This window comes from Lathyrus oleraceus, chromosome 7 (assembly GCF_024323335.1).
Source record: "Lathyrus oleraceus cultivar Zhongwan6 chromosome 7, CAAS_Psat_ZW6_1.0, whole genome shotgun sequence".
Taxonomy (NCBI): Eukaryota; Viridiplantae; Streptophyta; class Magnoliopsida; order Fabales; family Fabaceae; genus Lathyrus; species Lathyrus oleraceus.
In genome coordinates this window covers 234,106,035-234,122,400 of record NC_066585.1, presented here as the reverse complement: position 1 = coordinate 234,122,400, position 16,366 = coordinate 234,106,035, and the positions used below count along the sequence as shown (strand labels likewise).

General features: G+C 32.4%; 1 protein-coding gene across 5 annotated transcripts; it reads left to right on the top strand.

Moving 5' to 3' along the window:
- Positions 1-10,370: 10,370 nt before the first annotated feature.
- Positions 10,371-16,366, top strand: LOC127101050 (uncharacterized). 5 transcript variants are annotated; one of them, XM_051038363.1, is made up of 6 exons: positions 10,371-10,557; positions 10,663-10,712; positions 11,758-11,912; positions 12,461-12,687; positions 12,944-13,697; positions 14,026-16,366. In XM_051038363.1, the coding sequence occupies exons 4-6, from the start codon at positions 12,463-12,465 to the stop codon at positions 16,146-16,148; spliced, it is 3,102 nt and encodes a 1,033-aa protein (XP_050894320.1). In that variant the 5' UTR covers positions 10,371-10,557; positions 10,663-10,712; positions 11,758-11,912; positions 12,461-12,462; the 3' UTR covers positions 16,149-16,366. The 5 variants fall into 5 exon arrangements, with proteins under 5 accessions (XP_050894320.1, XP_050894322.1, XP_050894321.1 ...); XM_051038365.1 differs by having other exon boundaries at positions 11,738-11,912; XM_051038364.1 differs by lacking the exon at positions 11,758-11,912.

Here is a 16,366-nt window from a genome sequence, read left to right as displayed (position 1 = left end):
TAATGCTAATTGGCTAACTATTAGACCAAGCTGCATAACTGAGTTCTTGAATGATGTTTTCATGTTACTTCGAACAGTATCTTAAAGCCTGATGATTTTTTTGAAATTTAGTTGAGTTATCTTTCTAAACATAGTCAAGGATTCTTCAAGTTTATATGATGAATCCTCCTCCCATGAATGATCAGTGTTGATGTAAGGTTCTGACTCTGAATAGTTTCTAGCATTTTCCAGAATGAGCATTTTTGCTGCAATCTCCTTTGATAAAGCTTCAAACTTTACAAAGATAGCATATACGTCATCTTTCATGATTGTATAGACCTTGTATACAAAATAAAAAGAAGAATACCTTAGTAGCACTACACTAGGAAAAAAATTAAACTAAACTAAAACTAAAAATAGAAAGAAATAGAAAAGAAAAATTAAGAAGTAACAAAAATAAAATATTTACAATTGAAAAGAAAACACTAAACATCTCATAAACACCGCCATGTTGAAATATCAATAGTCCCTGGCAAAGGCACCAAAAACTTAATGATTTTTCGACAAGTGTACTGATAATGTCGAAGTAATAAAACAATAGAGTCCACAAGGTTTGCCTCTAAGCAAGATAAAATATGTGTAATGTATAAAAACTAATAAAATTAGTGTGAAAAGTAAATAAACGAGAAAACAGAATAACAAAAGTGGCCAGGTTGTGTTCTAAAATTCCTTATTCCTCTATTGTTGATGTTTGATGCCTTGTATGAATGGTCTTATCACTATAACCCCACGACGAATTAACAAAACCGTTATAGCCGATCCCTCATGAAATAACTTACTAACCATTACTCCAAGGTTTTTATCCCTAGTCCACCAATGTAATTAGGGTTAGGCGATGTATAAAACGTTGATTCCTTATGCCACTACTAGGGGTCTCCTATTCCTGTTTAACCAACGTAAGTACAACGACTTCCCTAGATCTAACACATAGACTAATGATTAGTATTACCTATGTGCCCAAGATCAGATTAAAAGAATATCTCATAAAAAGCATTAATAACAATAAGAAATTGAATGGCATTATAGATCGAAAGGTTCATACAAAGTCAAATCAACATAGAATCCAACAATAGTGAAATAGGTTCATCATAACACAACCTAACCTAGAGGATCTTAGCTACTCATAGTGCAATTAACAATACCATAATTGATATATAAAGATAACATATGAAGCCCCTTGAAGTGGTGGCCTCCAATGGCTTAAAGTGCTCTAAAAATCACCACTTGTGCTCTCAAAATCCTGCTTTACTCTCTCCAAATCGTAACCCTTATGAAAGTGTAGAAAATCCCCTATTATTAGCATCAAAATGGACCAGAACACATCATAAAATCCCAGAAAAGGTGACTATCAAGGGTGCGATGTAACTTTGGCCTTATCACATGTGCGATAGTGCATGTGATTATTTCCGAAGCTGCATCCTTTTTTGCTCCTTTTTCACTCAAGTTTTCGCTAAGTCCACAATTTTCACACTTAGCTATTTTTTCCTCATTCTTTGGTCATTCTTCTTCATTTTGGCTCAACTTTCACTTGTTTTACTTCGATTCCTCGACTAAATTTATGCAATGACAGACTGTCATCACAACCCCAAACTTGAATCGTTTCTTGTTCTCAAGTAACTCGCCTGCAACTACACATTTCAATAGAATACAAGTCGCACAATAACAATCGAACATCACCAAATTAAATATTTATTTTACCTGACCATTGTTATAACTTCCAACTTCTATCCGGCGAATTCGAAAAACATCCTCAACATTAACGAGTATTCAACCAGTCTTTCTGCTTACTTTAACTAACTCAATGGATAGGGTGATCTTTCAATCAAAATGCAAAATCAATTATGCTTAGCTTGATCATGTTCTAATCGAGTTCATCACATAAATCACAACACACACATTAGATGTCTTTTCAGGTTGTAACTTGGCTTATTTTAGGATATGATATATTTTTGGAAAGTAGTTTTAAACCTTTTAAGTTACATGCCTAGTTCTCCTTCTATCATCATACCTCTTTGTTCCTTTTTAACGGTACTAGAGATTTTTGGTCCTTCTTATAATATCATTTTTTTCTTTTCCTTTTCTTTTTTGATGAATTGTCTTTTTTCCACTTTTTCCCCCTCAAATCTTTTGAAATTTTGGACAATATTCTCTAGTACCCCAACCCCAAACTTAAAACTTTGATCACTTCCAAGAGAAACCCCAAACTTAATATTTTTCATACACTCGAGGAACTATACTTCTACCTAACTCCAAAGAGAGGGTGGAAAGAAAATATCTTTCAAGTCATATGGCTAAGAATTTTTAGGCTACGTCACTGAAAGAAAGGCTAAAGCTCAAAGTGGTTAGCAATGGATGTACCTATTACTATAGGGTTATTTAAAAAGACTCAAAGTTATAAACGAAAAACTGCCTCAGTGTGTGTCGGTCAAACTAGATAAACTTAATTAGAAATAGATAAAACCAAATAAAATAATAATGCATGGATACACTCATAAAAAAAGAAAAGTGAACAATGGAATTTATTTGGCTCAAACCTTACTAGATGAGGTATATGTAGATTGGGTACAAATCCGTTGATTATTTTCTGATCCTTCGCCTTAAAGTTGCTAGTTGCTATTATGATGATCATGTTTCTTTTGGATCATCGGTTCAATGCTAACATTCTAAACTTGCAAAATTGTAAGAAAAAACAAACAACTACAAACTTGTTTATTAAAGACAATATAGATCTTCACGGCAGGGTTATGCTTGAGTAGTTAATTCCTCTTGTGGATGGTTTTGAATAAAAATAAAGTAAATTATACAAAATAAAAACTAATAAAAAAATGATGGGTTGCCTCCCGTCCAACGCTTCTTTAAGGTCCTAAGCTTTACCTTTCTATTTTTGTGTTAGGGAGACATATATGACAAGAAAAATACATCATCCTTCTTCTTCATTTTGTTTGGTAGGAATTCCATCACTTTAAGGAATTGAAGTTTTTTCTTCCATATTCTCTTCAACTTGATAGTATTGAACAAGGTATAAATCTCATCCAAAACTTCACTTTATTTCTCTTATTTTACCAGCCTTGTTGCTAGGTGTAAGACTACTTTTTTATTGAAGATCTTGTAGTTGGACATCTACGTCTAAACGAATTATTGCAATTGAAGCTTCATCCAAACCTAGACAATCTTCATCTTGCATTCTGGCTTTTTTCCCACATATATTTTTCACCTCTGATGCTCATATTCTTACTTCTATTTCTTTATCAGGTGTTGTGCACTTTTCTTCTTCTTTCTCTTTTTCAACTCATCCTTCATCGACTACCCCGCATTCCTGTTTGAATTTTTGTTCAATTTCCTTATCTATGGGACTATCTAAAATTTTCCCATTGAACTCCCCAACAGAGCTCAGTTTTACTGCTAATTGGCTAGCTACTAGACCAAACTGCATAACTAAGTTCTCGCAGGATGTTTTCATGTTACTTTGCATGGTATCTTGAAGCATGTCGATTTTATCTAAATTGAGTTGAGTCATCTTTATAAAATGAGTCAAGGATTCTTCAAGTTGAGATGATGAATCCTCCTCCCGTGAATGATCAATACTGATATAAGGTTCTAGCTCTGAATAGTTTCTAGCATTTTCTAGAAAGAGAGTTTTTGCTGCAAGCTCATTTGAAAAAGCTTCAAACTTTGCAAATGTAGCATAAACGTCATCTTGCATAATTGTATAGACCTTGCATACAAAAAAAAAAGAATACCTTAGTAGAACTGCACTAGAAAAAAATTAAACAAAAATAAAACTAAAAAGAGAAAGAATTAGAAAATAGAAATTAAAAATTAACAGAATTAAAATATTTACAATTGAAAAAAATGAAACGTTGCATAAGCGTCACCTTGTTGAAATATCAACAGTCCCCGACAACGGCGCAAAAAACTTGATGACTTTCCGATAAGTGTACCGATAATGTTGAAGTAATAAAAAGATCGAGTCCACATGGACTGCCTCAAAGAAAGACAAAATGTGTGCAATTTATAAAAACTAGTAAAAAGAGGGAGGATAGTTTGAGTTTTAGTGCGAGAAGTAAATAAACGAGTAAACAAAATCACGAAAGCAGACAGTTTGTGTTCTAGAATCCCCTATTCCTCTATTGTTGATGTTTGATGCCTTGTATGAATGGTCTTATCATTATAACCCCACAGAGAATTAACAAAACAGTTATAGCCAATCCCTCATGAAATAACTCACTAACCACTACTCGAAGCTTTTTATCCCTAGTCCGCCAATGTAAGCAGGGTTAGGCGATGTATAGAATGTTAATTCCATATGCCACTACTCTGAGTCTCCTATTCCTATTCAACCAGCGTAAGTACAACAACTTCCCTAGGTCCAACATATAAACTAATGGTCATTATTCTCTATGTGCCCAAGATCATATTAAAAGAGTATCTCACATAAAAAATCTTAAGAATAATAAGCAATTGAATGGAATTATAGAAGTCAAATCAACATAAAATTCAACAATAGTGAAATAGGTTCATCATAACACAACTTAACCTTAGCTACTCATAGTGCAATTAACAATACCATAATTGATAGATAAAGGTAACATATGAAATTCCTTGAAGTGATGACCTCCAATGGTTTCAAATGCTCTAAAAATCACCACTCGTGCTCTCAAAATCGTGCTTTACTCTCTCCAAATTGTAACCCTTGCGAAAGTGTAGAAAATCCCCTTTTATTGGCGTCAGAATATACCAAAACGCTTCAGAAAAGCCCATAAAAAGTGACTATCGCGCACATGATGCCTTGTATTGCACGCGCAATGCAACTTTAATGGCCCCTATCGCGTGCGCAATGCTGCACGATGGTGCATGTGATTATTTTTGAAACTGCATCCTTTTTTGCTCATTTTTCACTCAAATTTTGACTAAGTCCATAATTTTCACACTTAGTTATTTTTTCCTCATTCTTTGGTCATTCTTCTTCATTTTAGATCAACTTTCACTTATTTTACTCCGATTATTCGACTAAATTTATGCAATGACGAACTGCCATCATGGTGCTTGAGGAAGAAAATCGGCATTGTCTTGTTCTCGAGGGATGTTAGGAATAACATTATTGTTTATTTCATGATCTGTTTCTGTAGCAAAGATATGTACAAAAACTTGATCATTTCGAGAAAAAGTTTCTTCATCAAAGACATCAATCCTTATGCTTCCTTTCCCTCCAAACTCTACATCCTTAAGGAATCTAGCATTTATCATTTCAAAAATTGATATAGTAACAACATTATAAAACTTGTACCCGTAAGAGCGTTTGGCGTATCCAACAAAATATCAACTAATTGTCTTTGCGTCCAACTTACCTTCATGAGGCCTACAAGGCCTCGCTTCTGCTGGACATCCCCAAATATGCAGGTGTCTGATGTTGGGATTTTTCCTAGTTCATAAATCATAAGAGGTCTTAACTACTACTTTACTAGGTACTCTATTAAGAATATACATTGCGGTCTTTAATGCTTATCCCCAAAGTAACTATGGAAGAGAAGAATGACTAATCGTACTCCTCACCATATCCTTAAGAGTCTCATTTCATTGTTCTGCAACTTCATTCATGTTGGGTTTTCTCGACATTGTATATTGTAAGACAATTCCACACACATCGAGGAAAAGCGTGAAGGGCCCTCGATGTTGTTCCCTGATCCATTATATCACTATAGTATTCACCACCACGATTAGATTTGATAGCCTTTATTTTCTTTCCAACTTAAAGTTCAATCTTAACTTTGAATAACTTGAAAACGTCCAAAGATTAAGATTTATCATAAATCAAATATAGCTAGCCATACCTCGAGTAATCTTTTATGAACGTAATAAAATACCGTTGTCCATTCCAAGAACCTATTGGGAAATGACCACATATATCAGTATGAATTAGTTCTAAGACATCCTTAGCTCTTTCAACATGTAAATTCCTCTTGTTTGTACACTTACCCTTGATACATTGAATGTATACTTGAAAGTGTGACAAATTAAGAGATCTAAGAATACCTTTCGACATAAGCCTCTGAATTCTCTGTTTAGAGATGTGTTATAATCGCTTATGCCATACAGTGAAATAATTCTCTTTTAATTTTCATTATGTATCATGTGACTATATTTGCATTATTTTGTTATAAGGATATTCAATATCAAGCATATAAATATTATCATTCAAAGAACCGGAACCAACAACATTTGAATCATACGAGAGACTACATTTATTATTTCTAAATGAACAACTATATCTGATTTGTCCAAAAATAGAAATAGAAATTAGATTCGTCTAATATACGGTGTAACAAAAGTCTCATCCAAATCGAAATGAAAACCAATCTTTAGTAATAATAATCTTAAAGTCCCTATAGCCTCTACTGCAACTTTATTGTCATCTCCCACATAGATGAATCTTTCAGTATCACTTGTAGGACGACTCCACATGCAACTATGCATGAACATACTTATATGAGTAGTAACACCATAATCTACCCACCACGTATCTTTAGGTACAGAAACTAAATTAATTTCAGAACAAATAAAAATGAGAAAATTACCCTTCCTTTCACGTCATGTGGCGTACTTGGAACATTCTTTATTCACGTGTCCAACCTTCTTACAAAAAGAAGTAAGTGAACTCCTTAGGTTGTTCTTTTGTCTTCTTATTTTGAGACAAAATTCCCACAACCTTATCATTTTTTGTAAAATATTACTCCACAGTTTCGAGGAATCTCTTGGTGCTTTCACTAATATAATCCCTAATCGTTTCAGGTATGGATCTTTTGGTCATCACCATCTCCACATAATCTTTCCAGGACTTGAAGTTCATCCCACTCAGCATATGGATAAAGTTAATATGAGTAGCAAAATTTGGAGCAGTAGAAACGATAATGGGATCAATTGAAAAGAACAACAAACATACAACCTTAATAGGCAAGTCAAATAACCATATAGACACACACAATATTTGTTATATACAAATTAAATAAGAGCTAGACAAGATTACCAAAACACCATCAATTTTCAATATTTGATTGTAAGAATTAAATGTAAGCGGTACTCTAACGCAATGATAAAATATCAGTAATAATTTCAATCAAATAATGAATGTCTTTGACATCAATGATTAACTACATGGACAAACTTAATAATTATTACATATTTACCACAATTATTGGGTCAAACTGCGTCTTCCTTTTGGTTGACTATAACAATTCACATGTTTTATGATTCATATTTAATCGAATTTACATAACATATGTCACTTTTGCAACTTATTGTTTAAACCAACCAAATCAAAATCACTAGATATTTTTAATTTAACAAATTAAATCAAAAAATCTTAAAATTTACATAATCATTGCCTACCTATATAATGCCAAATTTATATGCTTATCTGATCGCTTAATAATCAAATAATTATTAAACTATTATAATTATGCAAAAAAATACTGGTATAATTTAAATTGAAAAATTAAATATATAATTATGTTTATATCATATACAAATTAATATAATAATCGATTGTACCCAAAAGGTATGAAAAATATAATAATTATACAACAGATCGTATTCAAAATGAATAATACAAAAAAAATTAAGGTTATAATCATATATTATATTATTACTAATATATAAAATAAAGAAAAAACAGATTACTGCAAAAGTTAACAAGTTACAACATGACAGAAGGCCATACTCTCTTCTGCCTCTAATTTCTTAATCATTAATAATATTAAGAATAATAATAGTAATCATTATCATTATTATTATTATTATTATTATTATTATTATTATTATTATTATTATTATTAATAATAATAATAATAATAATAATAATGATAATAATAATAATAATAATTTCACATATAACTGGCCTTTCAAATATTCACAAAATTTTACCGCACTGTTTTTAAATACTTCACAACATAAATTTTATTACATTATAATCAAATTCTTACGTTAAGTCATTGTCACAAAACAAGAAAAAAATTTATTTCAAAAAAATTCATAGAATCACATTTTTAACAATTTTAATTTCAACTCGGATACAATTTGTTAGAATTAAATCGATTACGACCAATCGAATATAAATATTTGATAAATTATAATATATGATTTAATGTGAAAACCAAATAATCATACATATATGTATATAATTAAAATACATACAAATTGATTTTAGAAATATTTATATTTATTAAAAGTTTCTGTAAGCGATAATTCTAAAAATTAGTAGATAAAAAAAACATCAAATAATTTTTATGATTTTTTCTCGATTGATACTTAATTATTTGAAGTATTTAGTTTGATAAAATAGTTAATATAATTAAAATACATATATTTATACAATAATTATTAAAATATTAAAATAACATATAAAATATTCCAATAATAAATCAATCGAACCCAGTCGCCCAGACCCATTTTAAAAACATTGGACCGTTCTTTCAATTTAGAACCCAATGTTGTGAAGTAAAAGTAAATGTGAATTAGTTATGCTAGTACTATTATTTTGTTTACCTCAAGATCTCACAACAGTGAGAGAAAGTACTCCTAGAAGAATAGACCAAGGCAGAGGATCCTTCCACCAATCAAAAAAGGGAAAAAGTCGAATAAAAAACAAAAAAACCAAACCAAATAACAACAAGACAGAGAGAACAGAGAATCACAAAACAAAACCCATTCTCGTAAATATATGACTTCCACAAGGGTATTTTCATAGCATAGCATCATTAACATTACCCGACCCTTTTCCAAAAAACCTCATCTTTCCCATAATTTCTTGGGGCCCACTTACTTTCTCTGCTGGTTGTAACAGCCAATTAAGGATTAAACACGTACTTAGTATGGAAAATTTTATTTAATGCTAATAACATTACTCTATTTAAATTAATCTTTAATAGTATAGTCCTAACAAACTAGCTTCGAAAAGATTGTAATCTTTTGTCAAGTTGGTTGCGCCCGCTGCTGTTAGAGTAATATACACATTTTACTCTTTTAAATATTTATCCAAATTTTAAAATACCAGTAATAATTAGTAATTAGTAACAATTTGGCAAAATAAATAAATATTATAGTACATTATCATAATAAAAGTATTACATTATCAATAAAGTTATTATTAAAACAATGATACAAAAATGTTTGTTTTTACGAGAATGGCAATAAATGCTAGTACGATACTAATGATTTCTTTTTTAACAAAAGAACAATAATACATTATTAAAATATATTTACCGAGTAAAAAAATATCTAAATATTACATTCTAAAATTTAATGTAAATATTATCATAATAAATATTACCTTTATTGAATAAAAAGTATCTAAATATTATACTCTAAAGTTTAATGTCAATATTATCATAATAAATATTACCTTTATTATATTTAATAGAAAAACTCACCGTCTACTATTTCATCAAAATAATTTTAAAATTTTAAAATTTAGTTTATCATATGATTGATAGATTATAAAATTATTTTATTTTCTATTTTTAAAAATATTTTTGTAACAAATTTTAAAATTTTAATATATATTAATATTTTTTAGATTAAATTATAATTTTAATCTCTTAATTTTATTTAATTTATGATATTAATTCCCTATTTTAAATTTAAATAATATTGATACTCTTTCACGTTTTTATGCAAAATCTATGAGATTTTTATTTTTTAATTTTTATTTTTATTTATAAAATTCCATTATATATAATTTATCATATTTTATAAAATATTTATTATTTAAAAAAAATACATAGTTAATTTTACTAAAAAATATGATAGAGGATAAAAACTAATATAATTAAAAAAAAATTATAATTTAAAAATAAAAAATATAGTTTATGAGAGAGGATGAAAATTATTTAAATCAAACAGAACTACATCAAAATTTAACATAGATACATTATTGAAACCTTAAAATTTATCTCTTTTAAATTTGTTGGGATTGTGTGTGATTTATCGATAATATTATTATTTTTATATCGGTAATGTATCCGAATTTAACTCAAAATATAATACAATAAAATTTGTTCAATACATGGTAAAAGAAGGATTACATGGTATAATTATATTCAGAAATAGAAAATTTTGATTTGATATTATCGGAACCAAAAATCAAGGAAAGTTGAGAGAATCTAGAAACAAATATTTGTTTTATATTTCAAGAACAGAAAGACTTAAAAATACTAACAATAACATTAATTTATTTATAAGAAACATAAGAAAAAAAAAAGAGAAGAGAGAGAGAAAGAAGTGAAGAAAAAGCAGAGAATATAAAGAGACCGGATATTGACAAATTTCATGTCACTGTTCTTAGAAGGTCGTTTGTTTTGTGAGGAGATTTCTTATCTGGGATCTCTCTCTAAAACTATAATTCTTTTTCTCTTTCTCTCTCTAAAAATAAATAAAACCTCACTTTTTTTTTCTTTCTTCACTTTCTATATCTCTAAAACAGACAACAAATAGATCGAAATCCACGATCTAACCTTCTTCAATGTTGTTTCTTAATTCCTGTTTTTAACTAAACCTTTTTTTTAGCTTTTTTATTTTTTATTTTTTTGGAGTTAATACACTGAATTTTTCTTCTGTTTTCAATGGTAGAATCCATGGAGGATTCTTAATAGCAAGCCATACAAGGATGTGGGTTTGAGGTAATTTTTTTTATTATACTCTGAATTGTTTGTTTATTTGATGTATTTCGGTTTAATTTTGAGTGTGACGAAAATTGAATTCTTTGGTGTTAATTGGTTTGTGGATTATTCAAAGGAATTTATAGACTTGAATTGTTTTTTTTTTCTTTTATTTGTTTGATTAGCTGAAATGTTCATATGTTGAATTTTGGTGTTTTGAATTGTTCTTTCTGTGTGATAAATAAACTGTTGGTTTGGTGATTGTTGAATAGGATCTGCTTTATTCAAATTTGTCATTCATTTAGGTTTTACGAAAGATCGAGAAATTGTTGCAAAATTGTAATTGAATTTAGGGAAGACTTGTATGGTTCAGTGTGAATAGATTAAGATTTTGTGTTGCTTTATTCTGTCCTTCATTGTTTTAGCTAAGGAGTATAGTTGCCTGATGTCAAGGATGAAATTGCGATGTCTAATTTGACGCCGCTCCACTTGTTAGTAGAATTTTCATTACATTGACGAGGCTTTCGCTTTCCAATATTGGGTGTTCAGAAATATTTTCACCGAGTTGGTGTATCATGAGATCATTGCATTAGTGTAAGGTTTTCATATTTTGAGTAGTTTTTTCCGAGTAACCGGTCCTTATCCAAGTTGTATTGGAGTGAATGAACTGTTGGGTTTTCATTTTTAGTAAACCTTTCTGTCTTCTTGCAAACTTAAACCATGTCAGATTACACTTGTAGGTGAACACTAATAAATGCTTGTGTTTTGTGAGTTGAAAGCCTATTTTCACAATTGCTTGTTACATAGCTCACCCTTCTGCAACCCTAAAGTTTGGCTAATTTAGGGTTTTGCTTGCTTATTACTGGTAGTCTGAAGTAGTACGTACGATTAGTGTTTTGCTTGCAGCGTGCTCTTTCTTCTTCTCCATGGATGTTTTTTTTAACTTACATTTTCTAGCCTCAGCGTTTCAGTAAAGATTTTCACCTTTTTATTCTCTGGTGAATTAGCCTTATCTAATCTAATCTTGTTGCATCTGTTTTAAAAAGCTAATATGGACATTCTTTAGATAAAAGACGATTTATAGTGGTTGAAGGAGTAGCCATCAGATTCTTTATGTACTCCACATTCCACAATATATAACTTGGGCGCAAGGTCTCTATTGTCACACATGGCTTCAAGTAAAGTGGCATCATGCTTGTGAATTGTGTGTCCTGACACTAGGTATATTCAACTGAAATGGACTACTAAAATGTTAACCTGCTCATGGAAAAATTAGTTTACTAGTTTACTTCAAGACACTTCAACTGTACTTCAGTTATGAATATTTTATGTTAAGATTTACTTTCATTCATTATACTCTTAGATCAATGTATTTGAAAAGATGTGGAAATCTGATTAATTCGCACTTTTTTTTTTCCTTTTTCCACTAAGTTCTCTTAATAATTCATGTATGATGGGGAAAAAACTAAATTTTTGGATAGGAAACTATCTTTGCAATTGCTAGCACTGTACATGTTTTGCCGTTTCATCGTTAGGGTAACTATTTGGATATGGCTTTACATCATTAAATCTAGTTATGAGTCATTTAATTGTATGGCTACTTTTCAAGGATTGAGTTATTTGATGACATGCTGTATTTGGAATTAGTATGAAATAAATTAAGATACTGCATGGATTGTGATATTATTGGAGTGAAAGAAAAGCTATATATCACTAGTTAATTTATGACGAAAACTTCCTATTAAAATAAATCTGTGATCAATTATCAGGGATGGGAACCAAAGTTCAGAGTCTTCCGGGAAACTACTCAATGAGAGATCTTAATGAGGAATCCAGTAGTTGTGGCTGGCCCCTATTTTATGGAGATAAAGCACTGGCAAATGGGCAATATTATCAGAACCATCTTCCAAGTGCCGCCGCAGATGTATGTTCAGCATATGATAAGGATGTTGTGAAACAGATGATGCTTGAGCACGAGGCCATATTTAAGAATCAGGTATGAAGTTCTAGTTTCTTTTCATTCTCGGCTTATGATTTTTTTTTTCTCCTTCATTAGAGCTGTTTAATTCAATACGGAAAATTTAAATTGCTGCAGTGGTTTTTAAGTACTTAAACAGTGAGATACCAACACTACTTCGATTCAATATTGACTTCAATTCGTTTTAGAAGGGGTGATATAGTTTTGCTTAATTTTTTTATTTACCTATGATTGGTGAAACTACTGATATATTTAAATCGTGTGTTATGATTAGGTGTTTGAGCTTCATCGTTTATACAGAATACAAAGAGATTTGATGGATGAAGTAAAATTGAAAGAATTACACAGAAACCATAGATCTGTTGGTCAATCGTTTTCCCCGGGTCCTAGCTTTCTGATAGCAGGAAGTTCTGCTTGTGATAGACCATCTATTTCAGGCGTTGAGGGAATTCATTCTCCTTTTGGTTCTAACAAAGGAATCAATAAGCAAACTTGTCTCTTTCCGTCACCAAATGGGAGTAGTTCAAAAGATGTTGAGATACTGGGGTCTAGACCCTCAAAGGTGAGGAGAAAAATGTTTGACCTTCACCTCCCTGCTGATGAGTACATTGATACTGACGAAGGCGAGAAGTTTAGTGATGAAAATGCAAGTGGAACAACAATTCCCGATAGAAATTGTAAAAATGGGAAAGGAGGGGATGCGAGACTTTTTTGTGGCAATGGTGGGAAAACTGGTAGCCAGGAAGACACTTCAAAATCTGAGCAGTCTTTAAGGAGCAGAAACGGTTTGGCTGACTTAAATGAACCGATTCAAGTGGAAGAAACAAATGCTGCTGCGTGTATTCCTCCTCTAAACCATAATCCCTATCCAGGGGCAACTGAATGCTCTGATCCATTTGTCAAACAGAAGTCAAGGTTTTTTGGGTTTTCTACAGAAGATTTACACAACTCGCATTATGCTCCTTCAAGTAATGGATATTTGAAGAATGATGGGAGTGGAAAATTGTGGATTTCATCAAAAGAGACAGGTTAAATTTTTATTATCTAGCTGCTTTAAAATTATAGAAAGAGATTGGAAGCACAATGAGTGTTAGATTTTTCGGTGTGAGAGCTGACAGATTGGTTTACTCGTAATTGTGATTTGTCTCCTTTCAAGTAGATAAACTATATTTTTTCATTATTAGCGAGTTAGATTTTTTTGCTTTAGCCTGAATTTTGCAAATATTTTAGAATCTTTTATGTTATTTTTATATTTTCCTTTTTGGTTGTGCAAGTGTTATAATAAACAATCACTGTGATTGATATGGTATCTGATAAATTGCACCGTAACAGTTTAGCTTCTAATGATCATTTCAGGGCAAGCTAAAAGCAGTTCGAATCCCATTCCTCAAGTCCTCAAACAAGAGCAATCATTTTTTTCACCCCAAGCAACACAAGATGCACTTGGTAAAGGTCCCGAACCTACATCTGATTATCTAAATAATAGAAGCAAGACTGGTTTATGGAGGGAAAAGACAGTCGGTGGTTTGGACATCAGTGAAAGGAATAAGCATCCAGAGAATGTTGTATCATCGCACAGTCCCGGTCTCTTTGCATTTGCTCCTTCCACAGATTTTGCCAAGTCTTGGTCTCAGTCATCTTGGCAAATGGCAAGTACTAGTCTAAACCAGAAGTTGATGTCTGGTCAGATGCCTCCTTCTCCATTTCTAAATTCGTCTGGTGCCTTGAATAGGAGTTCTCAGTCACATCAAAGCAATGGGATTTTGGGAGATAGTTGGCCTCTCAATATCAATACCAAGCAGAGTGCAGGTTTTCACCGCGAGGCATCTGTGCAGAATGGATTTAACCCCAGGGTTGCCGAACATTTCAACAACGGTTCAGCAAACTACAATAAAAGTTCAAATTTAATTTGCAATGAAATGACATCTGGAAAAGATATTAACTTGAATGTGCGACTTTCAAATGGTTTATCCAATGACTTAGTTACTCAGTCGGGTCTTGGAATCGTAGATCGAGAACAGAAGAATGGGGAGCAGCTTGCAGTGTTGCCTTGGCTTAGATCCAAGACTACATGTAAAAATGAGACTCAAAATGCTGGTAGTGATAGGCGCGTAACTGCTGGAGAATTGAGTTTTCTTCAAGTTGCTTCTTCATCTAACAAGAATGAAACTGGAAAGGGGTCTAGTGAAAAATTTATGAACAGTGTAACTTCAGGTTTGTGTTCAAATGTTGTTGAGCTGAGTAGGATAGAAGCCAGTGATAGCTGTAGTAAAAAGAAAATTCTTGGGGTTCCCATATTTGGCGTACCTCTGATTTCTACTAAGGAGTCACCTTCACTCATTTCTCCATCTGTGTCAGTTCCTAGTCCATCAGGCATAGAACTGGTGGAAAATAGTCGAAAAAACCGGGGACTTGACATTAACTTGCCTTGTGATGCTGATGTTCTTGAGGTTGACATGGACAAACAAGCCGTCACTGAAACTATTGTTTGTAAGGAAGGACTTTCTAAAATGGAAGCCAACTCTAGAAATCAATTTGACCTGAACATGATTATGAATGAGGATGAGGCATTTGTGACTACTATTCCAGCCGCTGATGTAAGAAAGAAGGGGGCAATAGATCTTGAAGCCCCTGCTGTTCCCGAGACAGACGACGATGCCATTCCTGAAGAAAAACAACTTGAAACTCCTTTAGTATCACCACTAGGTCCACAAGTCACAGTTGAACAACCACAAGATGAATTTATGAGGCTTGCAGCCGAGGCAATTGTATCCATGTCATCTCTTTGCTGTAATCAAGTGGATGACGTGATGAGCAGTCCATCAGAACGACCATTGGTGGATCCACTAAGTTGGTTTGCAGATGTAGCTTTCTCATGTGTAGATGATATGCAGAGAAAGTTAGATAATTCAAAGGGGAAAAGTCCTGAGGGTAAAGGGGAATCTTCCTCCAAAGAATTGGATTACTTTGAGGCCATGACATTGCAACTGGAAGAGGTCAAGGAAGAAGACTACATGCCCAAGCCACTTGTTCCAGAAAACTTGTTAGTAGAAGAAGCTGGAACAAGTTCGTTACCTACTCGGGCACGAAAGGGGCCAGCAAGGAGAGGGAGGCAGCGGAGGGATTTCCAAAGGGACATCCTTCCAGGCCTTACGTCTTTATCAAGGCATGAAGTAACAGAAGACCTTCAGACATTCGGCGGGCTTATGAAAGCAACAGGTCATGCATGGCATTCAGGATTAACCAGAAGAAGTTCTTCTAGGAATGGGTGTGGCAGGGGAAGGCGGAGGTCACAGGTTCCGCCATCTCCCCCTCCACCGGTGGTAACCATTGAAACATGTACCCCACTGATTCAGCAGCTTAACAACGTTGAAGTGGGATTGGACGATAGAAGCCTAACAGGTTGGGGCAAGACAACCAGAAGGCCCCGTAGACAGAGGTGCCCGGCAGGTACTCCTCCATCAATTCGATTAACCTAATCATTTGTAAGAGGCTTAAATTTATAGATGAGAATTTATAGAGGGTAAGGAGGGCCATTTTCTATATTGACGGGACATGTTATGTCTAAAGCGCGGGGCTTTCTTTTTGTACATTTCTTCAAACCCCTATTTGGATATATGCTTGATTTTCAGTTAGTCTTTGGATCATACCAACTTGTATTATTCTTGAATAATGTTGCATGATTTATTCTTGGTTA

Coding starts and splice junctions, on each gene's coding strand:
- LOC127101050 (XM_051038364.1), top strand. CDS start 12,463: ATGGGAACCAAAGTTCAGAGTCTTCCGGGAAACTACTCAATGAGAGAT. Junction 12,688..12,943: donor AGGCCATATTTAAGAATCAG/GTATGAAGTTCT, acceptor TGTTATGATTAG/GTGTTTGAGCTTCATCGTTT. Junction 13,698..14,025: donor GATTTCATCAAAAGAGACAG/GTTAAATTTTTA, acceptor TGATCATTTCAG/GGCAAGCTAAAAGCAGTTCG.